This window comes from Acanthochromis polyacanthus, chromosome 18, assembly GCF_021347895.1.
Source record: "Acanthochromis polyacanthus isolate Apoly-LR-REF ecotype Palm Island chromosome 18, KAUST_Apoly_ChrSc, whole genome shotgun sequence".
NCBI lineage: Eukaryota > Metazoa > Chordata > Actinopteri > Pomacentridae > Acanthochromis > Acanthochromis polyacanthus.
This window is the reverse complement of record NC_067130.1, coordinates 28,287,640-28,306,567: the sequence shown is the minus strand read 5'-3', so window position 1 is coordinate 28,306,567 and position 18,928 is coordinate 28,287,640. Positions and strand designations below refer to the sequence as shown.

Genomic DNA, 18,928 nt, shown 5'->3' with positions numbered 1-18,928 from the left:
TTTAAAATGTTACTTACTTGGGCTGGGCTGCACAGTGTGTACTGGTTAGCACTTTAGCCTTGCAGCAAGAAGATCCCCGGTTCAAAGCCCGGGGTGGGCCTGGGATCTTTCTTTGCATGTTATCACAGGGAGAACATGCAAACTCCATACTCTCCCTGTGCATGCGTGGGTTTTCTCCGGCTTCCTCCCACAGTCCAAAAATATGCTGAGGTTAATTGGTTACTCTAAAATGTCCGTATGTGTGAATGTGAGTGTGATTGTTTGTCTGTATATGTAGCCCTGTGACAGACTGGCGACCTGTCCAGGGTGTCCCCTGCCTTCGCCTGAGTCAGCTGAGATAGACTCCAGCCCCCCCGCGACCCTAGTGAGGATAAAGCGGTGTATAGAAAATGGATGGATGGATGTTACTTACTCTATACCTAAGCAAACTATTGTTTAATACTGAAACTAGACTTTCAAAAAATACATTTTTAAACTGTGCTTTCTGACATTTTTATAACATGTATGACACTATGGCAATTTCAAGCTATTCATTGGACGTGAACTACTTGAATTTCAATAAAAAACTGGAACAATTGGGGTATTCTAAAACTTTTAACTAACGGATATAACATTTAAATTTCTACTTTTGTCTATAATTTTTGTAGATATTCAACTATAATTTAACAAAACTGAAAAAAATATTTTTAAAAAAACAAGTATTTAAAGATTTTACATATTTTTTACAGTGTGCTTTTTCACTCTTAGCATGTCTTTTCGCAAATAAACTGTCTTGGATGACTCTTGAGATTTAAATAAACAATGAATGAATGAACGAACTGCAGCACCATTGTGTCTTTATTTCACTTCTCCCAATCTAACACATGTAACACAAGCCAAAAAGCAGAATATTTTAATGCAGCACAATGTCCAGACATCCAGGTCTGAGAGAGCTGCAATATATTCTATCAATTTGTTATTTCTAGGAACAGCTTCTAGTGACAGCAGCTGTCTGTGCACAAGGATGAACTTAGATAAATAAATATTGCAACAACAAACATTCACTCTGCATTAGCCTTCATTTCAAAAAACCCATCCGTTGGCACCACTGCCACATTTTGAAAAAATACAATCTATTGAGCTTTGAAAGCTTCATGCAGTTTTCATTCCTTAAATTAGTTTTCAAATGTATTAATAATCTTGCCCTCGAACCCTTATCCAAATTTATTCAAAGACAGAACAGTAGCAGAGTAACAAGAAGTAAGGTGAATGGAAACTGTAGCATACAAAAATGTAAGTCAACATTTGGACAGTCAGCTTTCTCTTTTAGAGGCTCTAAACTCTGGAATTCATTACCAACCGATATCAAATTAATCACAGATTTAAAACCCTTCTCTGCAAAGGTCAAGTGCTGGCTAAAAGCAAATCAGAGCTGTAATCATTCTTAGTTTGCCATGTTTTTTTTTTATTAACTTATTTTGAACTGGTTTGTGTAATTATTTGTTTTTATGTGAACATGTATTTTATTGTTCTTTTGTAAACTTTTCTGTTATTTTATGATGTTATATATTCTGACTTTTATATTTAAAGGCCCATCTAGGGACAAGAGTTGAAAATTAGCATTTGCTATAAACTCTCTGTGCAGCACATCAGATTCATGCTTAGTAATGGAACTATGTTAAACTGCATCGTCCCTATCAAATGAATAAATTCAATTCAAATTCAATTCCTCACCTTTGGTGGAACCTTTTCTTACAGTTTTGATTTAATTTACAGATATATTTCTGTTTTTACCAGCAAGTATTTCAGGCTTCAGGTTCTTTTTCCTTTTCCAGCAGGCAGGTGTTTGCGATGGCTGCCGTCACTAAGTATGGGTCGCAGTTAGCTGAAGGCCGGCGGTCCTCGAAGTATCCCCTCATCTCCTGGGCCACCTGGCGGGAGATCCGGATGCTGGCACCTCGGTTGGCCACTCCGGAAGAGAACTCTTTGATACTGGCAGTTTCGTGAAGACCCGTGAGACGCCTCTTGTTGTCCTCACCACCATGTGGGTCGTAGACACATATGTGTTCGGCCTGTCTTTTCCTAAGCTTCTCGATGGCCTCCTCAATGTACCTGTCGTCATTTAAAAAAGGGGTTTGTTGGTGCTATGGAAGGCAGCTTCAGTGAAGTAATGTCAATTCAAAAATTAGGTTTTTAAGATCTATTTGAAAACACACAAACCAATGTCTTCAAGAGGCAGGAGCTGATTAAGTTCCAGGTTCCTAACAAAAATCTGTAACTTCTCACATCGCACTGTGACTGAAACCTCGTACAGTTTGCCAAACCAAATTCTGCACTATCTTTGGCTAGTTACTTGTTTTGTCTTTCATTTGGTGCTAGCAGGGTGGCAAAATCAATGCTCTCAAAATGTTTATGTAGATTCTCATTTGTTCAGATCATGGCAGCCGTAGCAGCTTCAGTAGAAATCAACTGGACTTCGCTCATAGGTTCACGCAAATCAGTGATTGGAGAGGAATTTTAACAATGGTTCATAACAAAAATGGCTCTCTTATAGCAACAAATGCACAAATCTTCTAACCTGCAGAGCTTTATACAAACTTTGAGATTATTGAAATTGTAGGACCTCCAGTGGAAATCAAATGAACTTCTCTTGTAGGTTCTCGAAGACATGTCACCTTCATCCAAGAGGTTTCTTCAATTCTAACTGACTTATGGGGAGTTACAGAACTTATTGTCACTACAGCTCATGTGGGTAATGACCCATAAATTACTTTAGTTGACGACGACCATTGTTGTGAAACCAGGTGGTCCAACAACATCAACAGCAGTCATGATGATGGAGCAGCCACTTTATACAACAAAGGGATGTGAATCTGCCAAGTCAGGAGTGACGATGGGGAAACTTTCTGGGGAGAGACCTTATCACTCCGTTATATAAGGTATGTGAATCCTGGTCATTAATGGACCATTAGTTATGTTTACTTGAATGATTACAAATTCTGTTACTCCCCACTAGTCAGTTGGAACTGAAGAAGCCTCTTGGATGAAGGTGGAACATCTTCAAGAACCTACAACAGAAGTCCAGTTTCTACTGAAGGTCCTACAATTTCAAAGGTCTCAAAGTTTGTGTAAATCTCTGTAGGTAAAAGGATTTGTGGATTTGTTGCTGCAAGAGAACCGTTTAAGTGGTGAAATATTGTTCCTCTTCAATCATTGATTTAACACCTAAAAACTCATCTCCTTGTATCTAACTTACATATTTTGCATTTTTTTCAATGAAAAGAATCCCTTCCTGCCTTAAAATGTCTTTGATGTAACTTGAAGCCATTGTTTGTTCTAGAAATTGTACAGGATTGGTTCTTTAGATTTGTTACATATGAAACAATGAAAGTCCAAATCTGTGTTTTTGAGAAGATCATCACTACACCGAAGTTTAAAAGTGGAAAAGCTGTAAAAATAACTGTGCAGAAAAACTGAAAATTTCACAAGGGTGCCAGAAAAAACATAGAGGTGGAAAATTTAAAAAAAAATGGAGGCAAAGGTTAAAAAAGAGCAAATATCAGTAAAATAATGACGATTTTAAAAAAAATAAAATGTTATTTATAGTCAAATGTTGTAAAAGAACAAATTACCATTTATAAAAATACAGGGCTGGAAGTTGAGACAGTTTAAAAAAAATTACTTACCATTTTCAATCCTTAGTTAACATAGCATTTTTGTCATATAACTAAAAAAAAATCTGTAAAAAATTGCACTTTTCTTGCTGATTGAATGCTTTAAAAATGAGTAATTTTACAGTCAAATGTTACAAAATAAAAAAATTCTATGTGTAAAAATGCAGCTTTTAAATCAGGACATTATCGTATCATGCTAACATGTAAATTAATCCATTTTTATGCAAATTCATCTGTAGCATAACAAACTGCAAAAAATGTTTAAAAAATTACAGCTAAAACAGTTTTTTGAAACTTCATTTTTTTTACAGTGTGCTTATTAAAATTTTATAGACACATTGACATACTAACAAGGAGGCAAAAAGTGGGATTCAACGTACAGAGGAGAGAAAATCACCGTTAATTCTTCGAGATCTTTTCATATTTTTGTTTGATTTGATATTTCATGAAAAATAGAGGTGGAAAACAAACAAGCTGGAAATTAAATAAAAAGTGTAAAATAAAATCAAAAATGTTATGATATGACATCCGTTCATATTGTTTGTTTCATTACATATTAAATATACTGACTAAAATTTGCTTGAAAACTTAGTCCTGGAAAAAAAATATGAAATTTAAATGAAAAAGAGTAAAAACATATCAAAATGTTAAATAGAAAAATGACAGAATTCATAAATACAGAAGGATTCAGTGACAATGAAATTGGTTGCTGACATTTCATTGGATAATTCAATATTTTTCTGGGTGTTATAATTTCCAATTACTTCCAGTTTTATTGTGAAGGTTTACTCACTTCAGTCCTCCTTCCTCCCTCATCTGCTTGGTGCTGACGTTCGTGTGGCAACCGGCTCCGTTCCAGTTTCCCATCATCGGTTTTGGATCTAGCGTGGCGACGACCCCGAAGTCTTCACACACGCGATGCAACAGGAAGCGAGAAACCCAAAGGTGGTCGCCCATCTCAATGCCCTCACAGGGACCCACCTGGAACTCCCACTGAAGCCACGGAAAGCAGGGAAATGTTGGCATAACTCTACCGATATGAGAGTAGTTTCTTTCCGCTTAATGATGAAACTCACCTGAGATGGCATCACTTCAGCGTTGGTGCCGCAGATTTTAACCCCGGCGTAGAGGCAGGCCTTGTAGTGACACTCCACGATGTCCCGTCCATAGGCTCTGTCTGCTCCCACACCACAGTAGTAAGGGCCTGAAAGGGGGGGACCAAGTACATGGAAAACGTGTGCAAAAACTTAGAATAACTTGACAAATCAGTGTATTCTTTCACACTTTATGATAAGACATACTGCACACAAAGTTTAGGGGCGATCTAAAGATTTGAGTTGCCAGTTTGTAAAAGACTTCATAGACAGATTCCCAAACTTTTCATCTACTCAGCTGCTTGTGATAAGAAATTCCCTTCTTGGGTAATTTTAGAAATTACAAACATATCTACATGTTGATCTATATATCTATTATGTCATATCTGTACATGAAAAAGGCAGATATAATTTTGTTATATCCTTACTTATACTCTTGTTGTGCTTTTGTATTTCTGTTTTTTCTTCCTTACTTTGGTGGATTTGGATGTAGCTGTCATAATATGCGAATTTCCCCAATGAGGGATCAATAAAGTTGATTTTACCTTGTCTTGTCTTGAATTGACTTGTCTTGTCTTACATATACCATACCATATTATAATATAATATGTTATTATTATTATTATTATAGAATATATAATATAATACGACCATATCATCTTTATTTCTGCACATTGTAGGGTCTTGGCACTTAGGTTAAAAGCCAGTAACTTATCACAAAGTGGCTAATTGGGTCTAAAATGAAGAAAAGGTTGGTGATCTGTCGCTAAATTATCATTTTTTGTCAGTAATCAGTGGAGTTTGCAGTTGAAAACTGATTTGTTTGAACTGTAGATGCTCTGCAGACCATGAACCAGATAACGGACCAGAGATTTTTTGGAACCTGCCCACCCACATGTTGTGTTTACAAGCAGTTTATCGTTGTTCTACAAAACAGTGGGACCATTTTTTTGCTACTTTACTCTAAAGAACTGTACAAAAAAGATAACAGTGCCAGGTGGTCTACCTTGGGGTCCTGGGTATCCATTTGCAGGCCAACTGAAAGGATGTCCGTCCATTCCTAAAAGCGTGTACTCCTGCTCCATACCGAACCAAATGCAGTGCTCCTTGATCTGCTCCATCACCTTGTTGCACTTCACTCGATGGTTTGTTTCTAAAGAGTAAAGACAAAATCCGGAACAACTCGTTCATCCCAACATCACTGAACAGGAGAAAAACAGCAAAACATGGACAGAAAAGTGAGAAATTTACCTGCAGGTGAGCGGTCGTACTTGAAGACCTCGCAGAGAACCAGTTTGTTTGGGTCGAGGGTGAACGGATCCCTGAACATGGAGACTGGAATGAGGTACATGTCGCTGTTGGAGTCTTTGGACTGGCAGGTGCTGGAGCCGTCAAAGTTCCACTCAGGAATGTCTGACAAGGTACAGATTACCAACAAGATTACATCAAAACATGTCTTCTAAACAGACCTCAGAACTGGATTTGTGATAACTGTTCATGAATAGTTTGTACTCAGTCCCCTAAAGACTGACTTATTTACGAAAAATAGAAACAACTTCACTAAAAGTAGAAACACTGCAATAGAAACAAATCACCTGCAGTAAAAGGGAATGAAATGGAGCGACTGCATGGTTTTTGTTGGGTGAAAACCATGTATAGTTAGTTTGGAGATTACCATTAGGGGACACATTAACAAGAAATTCAAATGCTTAATTTCCTGTATTCTTGGAAATGTATGCACCAATCTATATTTAAAAAGTGTATGAATGCATGTGCAGTCCACCTTTTAAGATGTCGCTGAGTTTACTGAGGAAGAACAATGTGCATTTCTTCTCCCAAACACTGATTGTCAAGCAGTTTTTTTTCTCTTCATTTCTTTGTTCTTGGGTATTTATGAGCACTTGTGGCTGTAAAGTTCCAGCTGTTTAAGCAGTTCAAGCCCTGCAGGGGTTTTTGTTGTTCAAGCTAAACATAAAACCAGCTGGGTTGCTCAGCTGGGTTGGGAATGACATAATAATTAACTGAAATTTGTGTGGATTTTTTCAACCAGAAGGTGAAAACATTCCAGGATTGTAATTACCGTGAAGATCAATTAAAGAAAGAAAGAAAGAAAGAAAGAAAGAAAGAAAGAAAGAAAGAAAGAAAGAAAGAAAGAAATTTTAAACAATAAACACTTCATTTCCTGCATTCTGCCAAATTTATGCACCAGTTTGTACCATTCACGCATTGAGGTGTGGTGGAAATATCTTAATTTTTGTAAAGGAAAAGACAAAATTCAGGTATCAATTGACAGCTCAAAGTGTAAAAGAAATTACATGGATCTAATTATGCTTCCATAATAGATTTAATGACTCTATGAGCTCAGTTTATATTTGAAAATGGAGTGAGTGCATGTGTAGTCTGCCTATTGAGATGCCTTCAAATTTATTGAAGTAAGAAGTTTCAATAATAAGTATAAACAGAAGTAATTGTTTTCACTGCTTGCACTTTTTATGCTGAACTAAACTAAATAGGCTCTGGACGTAGGTTATATTTACTGTGCAAGCAAAAAAAGTAAATAAACACATTTTGCAAAGCGTCAACTTCTGTGCATCTCATTTCAAAATCAAGCTTTGTTCATAATCTATCGAGTACAATTATCAACTGTGATAAACTAAACTACCTACACTGAGCCGGTTTACTGAACAGCAAATATTTGTCTATTAATATTTATGTATTCTCCAGCTTTAAAGGCATGTTACACCTACACTATGTACAATGTAGGTGTAACATGACAGTGTATTCAGCTGATCCCTTTAAGAAACTTTCAAATGTCACAATCAACCCTCAATGTTTACATTTAATGCCTCAGATTTCCCTTAATTTTTCCTAACAGGGGGCGTTTGTCTTAGATAACCCTTAAATAAGCTATTAAGATCTTAAACGTTTGCACACAAGAGCAGTATGAAGGTGAAATTAGCTAGTTAACATATTTCAAACCTGATTATTGTATCTTGACATGAAAAAAGCTTTAAAAGTGCAGAGTTAAAGGATGAAAAATAAATTACCTTAGATGTGATAAAACTGCATAAAGCATTCAGTTTTAGGTCACCAGAGGTTATAAATCATTAAAAATGGGGGCCATTTACCTTTTATGGACTGTGGCTCTTCGTCCAGAGTCCTGGTCTTGTTGCGAAGCCCCTCTCCGCTGCCGTCGATCCAGATGTAGGTGACCTGACATTTCCCTCCCTGAGGCAGCTTCATGTACTGCTGCCGGACGACCTTGTTGAGGCGAGAACTGAGCGACACTGACGCCATGGTCACCTGCAGTCACAGAGGATTCATATTACAGCTCAGGTTTTTGTTATTTCATGTGGCATTTTTCTTTTTCTACAGATTCACCTGTGTTTTTTACCAGATTAGACACTTCTTCAGACCCAGCTCGTTCCAAAAACGTTCTACCAAATACTTCTAATGTTTTGATCTGGAATTCATTGTCTTGGTTCCCAGAACTTTCTTCTTAAAGGTAGAATAAATGAACACATTCTAAAAATGTTTGGTGGTGAGGGTTAGGGTTAGAGAACATTCTTTCAGACATTTTATAGACATTTGTTAATATATCACATGAAAACATAGAAGATAAAAACATTCTGCCATGTAAGATCTCAATCATGTTGCATTGAGAACATCTTTCCTTTGTTCCTTTGGTAATGTTTTAGAGTTAACATCCTCACAACACTGTAGAAGGAACGTTCTACCTTTGTTATCTGATTACAGGGACGTTTTATTAAGAAGAATCTGTCATCTGAGATTTAAAAAATATATTGAAAATATTTTCCAAAACCTCTTGCCTTTGTATCATCGTGGAAATGTCTTATAGAAGAATGTTCTATAATGTGTTCTCTCAGAAAATGGCAAAATGTTCTACGTTTAATATATTTTAGGAACATCTGGAGAACATTTTTTTTAGAATTTTGCTTTAAGAACATTTTTCGTTATCATGGAACATTGTAAGACTGTTTTATAGAAGAACATCTATAATGTGTTCCTCCAACTTCCTCAGAACACTGTAGACAGAATGTTTAAACTTTGTTACAAGGCCATCTGGATAACATTTTTGAATGTTCTTCAGATGTTCCTGTGAAGCAGTTTGTGAGAACATTGTGAGAATGTTTTATAGAAAAGCGTTCTGTAATGTGTTCCTCACCAATTCCCCAAAACATCGTCAGAATATTGCAGGCAGAATGTACCATCATTGCTACAGGAACATCTGGAGAACATTTTTTCAATACAAATTTGAGAACGTTCATCTTTTTTTTTTATCATATTACAATGTAAATTTAATATATCAGGGACTTCTGGAGAACAATTATAGTTTGTTTGTTTTTTTTAGAATTTTGCTTTAGGAACATTTTTCCTTAGTTATCATAGAACATTGTAAGAATGTTTTTTAGAGAAACATACTATAACATGTTCCCTTGACATTCTCAGAACACTGCAGGCAGAATGATTCACTTTTTGTTCATATATGACACTACGGGAACATTTTCTAGAAGTAATTCAAATCCTTGAAAACATCTGGAAAACATTTTTTGAATGTTGGTTTGAGAACGTTCCTCCCCCGTTATAATGGAATGTAATTTATTAAATGTTTTTTTCTTTAAAAAAGAGTGGGGCTCTTTCTTTCTTTCTTTCTTTCTTTCTTTCTTTCTTTCTTTCTTTCTTTCATAAACTCAAAAGCATCTCAGTAGGTGGACTACACATGCATTCATTCCATATTTTAATATAAATTGGTGCATACATTTCCCATAACACTGGAAATTAAGCATCTGATGCCCAAAATCTTCTTCTTAATGCATTCCCTGATATGCAAAATGAAATCCATGCTCATAGTAATCTCCAAAACAAACTATACACAGTTTTCACCCCCAAAAAAAACATGCAGTTGTTCGATTTTGTTGCATTTTACTACAGGTGTTTTGCTTCCTTTGCTGTGTTTCTACCATTAGTGAAGCTGTTTCTATTTCTTATAACTAAGTTTTTCTAGAGCACCGAGTATGAACTGTACTTTCTTTCTTTCTTTCTTTCCTTACTCAACCTGCACGCTAATTACAATCCTGGAATGTTTTCACTTTCTAGTTAAAACTTCTGCACTGAATTCCACACAGTTTAAGTATTTCCTCATTCATTCTTCATTTCATTGTTCCCTTTATGTTCTGTCCGTCAACTGCTGATGGACAGAACATAAAGGGTTTCTTCACTCCTGAATCAGTTTTGGTGTTTTGACCGACAGCGTGAGGTAGAGGAACCGATAAAACCTGAAGAAATCAGATCAAACCAGGTAACAGTCAAATAGTTCAGGTAAGAAAAGTCTCCAGAGCTCCATCAGTACCAGAGACCTCCATGGTTCTCGGTTTGTTTGTAGAAGTACTACAGCCTGAAATGGATATTTTCACACACATTTACAACCAGTGACTGAGGATAAATACAGTCCAGAATATATAGAGACTAATCTACGTTAATTATTATGTCACTCCCTACCCAGAGCAGCTGAGTAGCCCAGCTGGTTTTATGTTTGACTTTAACAAAACCAAACCCTGCAGGGCTTGAAATGCTTGAACAGCTGGAACTTTGCAGCTACAAATGCTTATAAATACCCAAGGGCAAAGAAATGAAGAAGGAAAAAAACTGCTTGAAAATCATAATTTGGGAGAAGAAATGCACATTGTTGTTCTTCAGTAAACTTGATGGCATCTCAGTAGGCGGACTACACATGCATTCATACCCAAGATCAAAGAAATCATTTTGCATTTTTTAATTAACCCGTTAAGCTTCAGTGTTCCGCCCACGGAACACTTTGAGATCTGCATAAGCAATTTGCTAAATGTCTGAAACTGCAAACGCGATTATACAAACACTATACACCGATGGAAAGCTTAGATTCTCATAAATCCGCCGGTATAAACCACTTTCAGATGCGATTACCACAGCGGGTAATATAAACACATTTGTCCGACAAACAACGAATATCCATCCATCCGTTCTCTATACACGGCTTCAACGTACACAGCGCGACTCACATTTCCAGGTTCATTATTACACACAGACGAAAATATTCCACAAAAAATGGCCATAAGCCAACCTTGGACATCCAGACAAAACAAGCCAGTAAAATATTTTGTCCAAAACATGTCTTGAAGACGGTATATGATCCACGAATAGGTCGTTTTCAAGGAAATGCACCTCGCGATGCCCGTCCAATATTCCCTGTATTTCTCATCATATTTTTATTTACAAATAGAATATTAGCGATTTTTTGTACTGAAAATGGCTGGAATTGACTGCAGCTTAAAGGGCTACTATCTATTGAAACCAAACCTTCAGAAATATACCTCAATTTCTACTTTCTTGAACTAAAAAATGGGAAATAATTTCATGTGTTTGATTGTTGTTTGTAATATATTCATGTTAAGCAGTTCAAAGTGATTTAAAACTTACTGTAATTACACAATTTTCATTAAAACATGAAGTTTTTTCATTTGTACCTCATCAATTATCATGTATTTTCAATAATGTTTTTTTTTTTACATGTATAGTGTACTTGTATTGTCAGAATTTGCATTTGCTTCACATTTTTATGCATAATTAAATTTAAAGTTTTGCTATATTTTTATTTTCCTATTGTTTTCTTTCCTCCTTTGTGCTTGTTTGCTCAGAAAAAATGTTATAAATACACATTTTATGCGCACTTATGGCACAAATATTCAATTTTTATACTTTCAGCCAGATATTCATAGTACAGCATTTAGTTTGGCTTTTTAAAGTGTATAAATCCATTCCTCGACAAAAACTTTAGAGCTTTCTGATGGACTTTCTGAATTTCAGGTTATCAGAACTGTATTTTACTATTTTTTTTTTAATTAAAGCAACCTAATCTAAATAAAACTCATAAATATTTGGACTTACTGTGTTCCAGGTGACTTCAGGTGTTGTGAAGTGTTGTGACTGGAGGCTCGTTGTTTGACGTGCCTGAACCTGTTTGTGTTATTTAACTAGAACACATTGATGATGCCAGCACACGTGTTCTCCACGTAAGCTGACATTTGCATGTCAAAGGCTTCCTGCAGCGAAAGGAGTGGTAATTAATGATTCCATCACATCGTCCACGATGTTTTTATCAGATAAAATCAGGTCCTACGTGACTTGAAACAATGCGATTCAAAAATTCTCGCTTCTCTTCCGTAGAAAAACATCATCGAGAACACCTTACATAATCACTTTTACACAGTCGCTGCACATAAAACTACAACACTGGATCTAAATCTACATTCAAACCTGTTTTGTCTTCCTAAAAAGAATCTGTTTTAAAAAAGTGAAAGATGTGTTTAAAATATACAATGAAAATGGTGGAATACTCTCACATTGAAAACAGGATTAAAATGGCTAAAAACAAACAAAACAACAACAACAACAAATAGCAAAACATGTAAAACAAACAAACAAACAAAAGAAATAAATAACAAAATTTTGGAAAAATTATCATATTTATTGTTATTATTATTATTATTAATAATAATAATAATAATAACAATAATAATAAACAATAATTACTACTTTAGTTTTTGATGTTAAAATTATACAATTTAGAATAACTTTGTTTTTCTTGTTGTTATTGTTGTTTTGTTGTGCTTCTTTAACAATAAACAGGTAAATCAATACGTTTTGTATGTTATTTTTACTAGATATTATCTGTGATTTAAAACAATTGGGGATAAGCAAAATAACAATAATTTATTTACTTTAAAAAACAAACAATTATAATTTAAAATAATAGAACATATTTAGATATTTATGCTGATTCAAATATAGCAAGAAGTGTGGAATTTTATAGGTAAAATTTGTAAAAGTATTAATTACCACATGTAAAAAAAAATACAGATCTTTAATTGTGGATTTTTCTTTTTCTTTTTGAAAGTTTTCTTAGTTTTCTCGATGTTATCTCGAATCTAACAGAAGGGATGAAAATAGTGAAATAACACAATCCCCCCAGTTGTTAATCCTTAATACACAGAATTTGTCTTTCAAATGCTGAAAAGTAACCCTCTTGCTGGTTTAAAAGTAGTAAATAGCATAATTTTTTGGTTAAACACACACAATTTAATATTTCTTTTATGCTAGTTATTATCTGTAATTCAACAAAACAGGCTAAATCTGTAAAATAAGAGTAAATTGTTCAAAAACATGTGCAGTTATAATGTGTAGATTAAAACAAAGACAACCAATAAGTTAATCAGATCGCTGCACAGGTACAGCTGATGGCACCATTAACCCCCAGGAGAAATTAGAATAAAACTATCTGCTGTCTGCTGTTTGCTGAGCTTTGGGTCCTGCTGCTCACTGAACACAATTAAAACCTGGAAGCTGCTGCCATGTTCAGTTTGTGTCCTATTAGCTGTTCTGGGATCAGGCAGGCAGGTGGAAATTCAACAACTCCTGCAGAAAAAGACATTTTCAAAGGAGTGCTGAGTTATGGCTTGTTTGATGGTTTCAGATCTGTCTAATGTTCCATTCATTCAGCCATTAAAGCGGCTGGTTAACCCTGTTTAACCTGCACCAGTTCCTGAAGGCATCTGTCATGTGTTCCACTGTCATAAGGAAATGACTGCATTCATCATGTCAGTACTGCAGGAATGAAAATCTGTCAAGACGCCAAGGACAACTGTCAGGTGTGGTGACCTCTTAAATACAGTTTTGAATGCGATCAAAAATAGCTGAGATTGCTTCCAAGAGCCTGACATCAACATGGTAATCTGCTACAGCGTTTCTGCTCTGTACACCACCACGATGGATCTGGAATGAAACGACCAAGATGAGCTTTAAATGCAGACTTCCTGCTTTAATTAGAGGGCATTTATACCCAAATCAGGTGAATACGGTGAATTACAACACATTTTATATGTAGACCCCACCTTTTAAGGGACCAAACGGATCTGGACAATTGGCTGCTCAGCTGTTCCATGGCCAGATGTGTGCTATTCCCTCATTATTTAATCTACAAAGAGCAGATAAAAGGTCGAGAGTTCATCTCAAGAGTGGAATCTGGTGAGGTCAACGCTCAATGTGAAGTCCAAAGAGCTGTGAAGCAAGCGATCTTTAAGCTGAAAAATCCAAACAAACCCATCAGAGAGATAGCAGGAACATTAGGTGTGGCCAAATCCACAGTTTGGTACATTCTTAAAAAGAAACTGGTGAGCTGAGCAACGCAAAAAGACCGCAAAGACCAAGAAAACAAGCATGGTGGACAAGAGAAGGATCCTTGCCCTGGTCAAGAAAAACCCCTTTACAACAGTAGGCCTGATCAAGAACAGTCTTCAGGAGATAAAAGACGACTAAAAGAAGACCTCAAGACGTTTTATCCATACTAAAAATAAAGACTTTCATTTGGAAGTATAAAGTGGTATAAATAGTCCAAATTGCTGCTTGTTTTAGGTATTTTGTTATTTTGGAGATGAAGGAGAACTACAGACAGTTAAATCTGAGCTGTCAGTCAGTATTTCAAACATCAAGTCCGACCCGGGTGCCCTACACCATCTAAGGAGTCCATCTTTCCAAAGACAAAAACCTTTTAGGATGAACATATCTTCTCTGATTGGCCTCAAACCTGTTGAACCCTTAGGTAACTCTTCCATAATTAAGCTTAGCTTCAAAGATACAAGTAAATAAAATGGAAAAAAATGTTTGCATTTCTGGAAATTTAAGGATCACAGAGGGCTAACGAGTAAAGAACTTTATTGCCCAGTTGAACCTCTGCTGGTTTACACATCCAATGACTCTACTTTTAACATGAAGAAACACCTTGGGGTACGTTTTGTTTTGGTGTGGCTAAAGGAAAATGCCTGCAGGTCTAGTAGAGCTACCTACTAAGCCAAACTGCCAGCTAACTGCAGATCAGCCTGTTAGCGTTAGCAGCATTGTAACTTGCTTGCAAAGAAGGGCTAACCAACAAACCAGTGGAAAGTTTCGATCATAACTTCAACTGCTGTGGAAACTGAAGGAAAAAAAACAGGTGTTTACTGTTGTTGCCAGACAAACTATCACTTTGCTTTTGTCTTTACACAGAATTACAACTTGCATCTCTTTTGCAGTTAATATGTTTAGAGTGTTTCGAGTGAGTCCATTGTACCTTCAGTAGAAGTATTGTGTGAATGCCAAATCCATTCACTCTGCATGCATTTATAATGTAATCCAAAATGTTCAAAATAGGTGACATGCTTTGATTATTTTAACAGAATATGTTGCAAATTAAAGTGCATTCTGCAGTCTGCAGTGAAATGCATTTTAAAACTGTCCATAATAATACACTAGGTTTGAGTTCTTTTGTTCAAACAAATAAAGATTCGATAGATGTTGATTACCTTGCTTGACAGTTTCGGCAAGCACTGTCGCCTTCCTCAGAAGCGTGTCGCCGGCAGCCCGTGACGTGTCAGCCGGCAGATTTTGACAGCCGGCACCTGCGGCACGCCCAGCGGAGTCGCCAGATCCTCCGGGGCCGGCCACGCCCTCACGGCAGTGGCGTGGTGTGGTGACCCCCCAGGAGCCCCCCTAAAATAGGCCTAATGACGCCACTGATTCTTAGCCTGCTAGAGGTGTAGCTTAAACGATAGCGGTGCAACTTTATTATTAGCCAGTCTACATTTTGCAGCGACAGACTGCTAAAACTACCAGAAGGTAGTTGTGATTCTGCACAGAAGTTCATGGTACCCAGGGGATGAACCCTGCAACAGAATACCTGCAATACTAGTGCCTTTCTGTGGGCACACATAATCCATGCCTTAAAGCGATTGTTTCAATGCGACTTTGAAGCTGTAGATATTAAAATTTGACAAGCAGCAGGCAAGAATTACAGGTTAATACTAAATTTGGCCTCCAGTTTGGAACACCAACCTCCATTTGTTCTTTCAGTATGTGGGTGTGTGTCGTTAAATGTGTATTATATAAGAGAGGAATGTTATTGGAACACAAAAAAAAAAGGATAAACCCAGGTATTCAGGTCAGAAGGCATATAGGGTGTTGTTAAACTACCCGAAAGAACAAACAACACCCTCAAGTTCCTCCTTTTAAAAGACAGGCTCTAATTACAGATCGTTGCTGATTTTGGCCTTCGTCGGTGCTTTTGGCTCACAGCGAGCAGCAGACTTGATTCGCAGCATTCTTCTGCATGTTTTGGTTTTCCTTGTCATGCAACATGTTAGATATGTTCAGGATTATTGACCGTCTCAGGAAACAGAGGAGGAAGTGGAGAAGAAACTGACGAATTTACACTGAACCAACACATTCATGTAAAAAAATATGATGAGCTCACACTAATCTCCAAAACAAACTAAACAAAAAACAATCTACAGAAGGAGGGCGTTCAGCTCTGAAACTTCTGCATCAACCTCAACACTATGGAGAGAATGTCATCCGTGCCAGAACAATTTTAAAGTACAGTTAAGGTTTGTTGTGTTTAATTGTCTTCCAGTAATTAAATGTACAGTTGCTGTCGGCTCGAGCCAGTTTGCCAACATTCATCACAAGCGATGCAAACAAAGCTCTTGTTTTGACCTTCAGTGAAACATAATTAAAGTGTTTGAGATATTAACAGCTACCTCACAATTATGATTCAATGAAACACTGACAGTTGACAGGTTGGGCAATCACGTTGCTATTTGACTTCTCACAGTGTATCTGGATGACTTTAGTGATCCTCCTTGCAATCTTTTATGTTGTCCAATACTTTGGTTTGTGACCAAATACTGGGTACAGCATACTATAACTATATCACTTAATCATGAAAAGTTTTTTTTTTTTTTTTTAAATCACCTGGTTGGAGGTTTTACCCTTTTATTGCTTTTCAGCATTAAACTATGATCAATTTAATTTGGGTTTCTGGACAAGGATTTACCCAAAAAAGACTCTTTCATGTCAAAGTGAAAAGCGGTTTCTCCAAAATCCCCAAATAAATACTGAGTTCTTATGCAATAACACACTTTAGATTGTACATTTTTAAATTATTGGCCATTTATTGTAAAAATCTGTTTTCACTTGGACATGAAAGAATCTTCTTTTTGGTAAGTTCTTGTAAAAAAAAAACATATTAACTTTGCCATGATTCATTATTGACAAACAATACCAGTGGTAATGTTCCAAGGGAGGTGAATACTCTTGAAATGCACAGTAAATGTTCAGTGATTCAAAATTGCATCAGTCACTGCAATTTGAACTATTGGTTATTTGTCTTTATGTCTAATTAAAACCATTTAGATTTACTATATTAAAAAATAAAGTCCCCACAGTAGCAACAAAATCAGCCCACCTTTCACAAATAGATTCAAATCTTTTTTGTTCTACACTTCATATGCCGACCTTTATATTCAATGACAGAATCAATCCTCATTGACAGTGAGGACACCACATCTCTGGTCTCTATGCTCTTTCTTTCCTCAAGGACTATTTATTTTCAGCAGCTCTCTGCTGGAGACACCTTTTGAACTCATTCAGTCTCGTAGCTGCATGGGTGCACATAGAGCCGAAGCAATTTGTCCTGGTGTCATCTGGCCAAAGAATGTGTTCAGGCTGCCATTAATGCTCTTTACAGAAGCTTCAACCTGCAGTTTCCCGCTAAAGCGAAAGGAAGGGTTCTATTATTGGACGTCTTTTATAGAGGTTGCCATTATGTAATGTCCTTCACAGTGTCTGAGTTGCCACAGAAACTCTGATTTCCATTGATAAGCCCTGAGCCAAGTCTGAAGCACTCAATAATTTGTTTTTCAGATCAATGCAGGCAGCTGTCTGTTGTCCATGGTGCCATTACGGTCACCGCAGCCCTGATTAGTGGCATTACGGCTCGTTCTGTACTTCCTGATTACGGCAGCAAAGCATATTTTTAGTCAGTCATGGATCTGCGTGAAATCTTACAATCAGATATTTATGTTCCTCTGGCAGTTAATTTCTACATGGGGCCATAATGCAGACACGCTGGTATTTTAGGACGGTCCCTGCAGCCCTGATTAGTGGTATTAAGTGGACTTATTCTGTACCTCTTGATTCCTGCTACAACTGTTTTTCTATTGATTTTAGTTGTTCATTGATTTTCTTGTATCCTTTCCCATCTTTGTGAAGCCTCACAGTCATACTTTCCAGTTCCTCTGGCATTTGTTTTTCCATGAAGAGCCAAGATGTAGACATAACTCACTGGTCCAAAACTGAAATTTCTGATGTTCACAGTCATTTTGTAACCATGTTTGTAATTGGAAAGATACTCAATTCTCTTGCGTTGAGTTTTGACCATTTTAGGACTTCCTTTGCAGCCCTGATTAGTGGCACTACGGTTCATTCTGTACCTCCTGATTACTGCTGTAACTGTCTGTTAACAGATTTCTTGTCAGTCTTCGATCTTTTTGAAGTCTTACAATCAGATATTTAGGTTCCTCTGGTAAGTAATTTCCACATGGAGTCATGAAGCAGACATGTAGTATTTTAGTCCGGCCTCTGCAGCCCTGCTTAGTGGCACTGCAGCTCATTCTGTATTTATCTCACATATACTGATTACTGATGCAACTGCGTTTCAACTGGTTTTTATTTGGTCACTGATCTCCATTATTTTTAATCTTTCTGAAGTCAGATTTTTCAGTTTTGTTTGCATTTGTTTTTCCATGTGGAGCCATGATGCAGACATGCAGGTAGACACAATTCACTGGTCCAAAACGGAGAGAGTTCTGGTGTTCAAAGTCACTTTAAAACCATGTTTGTAACTGGAAATCACACATGTACTCAGTTTTGTTAGATTGAGCTTCTACTCTAAGGCTTCTATTTTTAATTTACCTAATTTATGCAACTATTGAGAGGTGATGCAGTTTGAACCATTTGACAATTAAGGGACATTATATCTGCCATTAAAATCTAAGTATCCACCCTGTACGTAGAGCTGCTTGTACGACTCCAGCCTCTTTGTCTTGTATTACCCGGATAACCATAAGAAGAAAAAAGACATTCTCTTCAGTACTTGGTCTGTATAAGCAATTAATCAATCAAAGAAAATATCTTGCAGAAGCAGTTCTAAGATGTAATATGTTCTGGATGTAAATCAAAGGAAGATTCTTAATCTCATCTGCAGAGCTCTGACTTGCTCAGTCGTCTTCCAGCCTCTAAAAACAGCCTTCA

The 18,928-nt window shown here is 36.7% G+C and overlaps 1 protein-coding gene across 1 annotated transcript; it reads right to left on the bottom strand.

Moving 5' to 3' along the window:
* Positions 1-819: 819 nt before the first annotated feature.
* On the bottom strand, positions 820-11,755 carry LOC110949129 (glutamine synthetase-like). Its single transcript, XM_022191004.2, has 7 exons — positions 11,693-11,755; positions 7,876-8,050; positions 5,999-6,160; positions 5,754-5,900; positions 4,730-4,857; positions 4,447-4,646; positions 820-2,091 (listed from the first exon to the last, which is right to left on the bottom strand). The coding sequence occupies exons 2-7, from the start codon at positions 8,042-8,044 to the stop codon at positions 1,785-1,787; spliced, it is 1,113 nt and encodes a 370-aa protein (XP_022046696.1). The 5' UTR covers positions 8,045-8,050; positions 11,693-11,755; the 3' UTR covers positions 820-1,784.
* Positions 11,756-18,928: the final 7,173 nt, after the last annotated feature.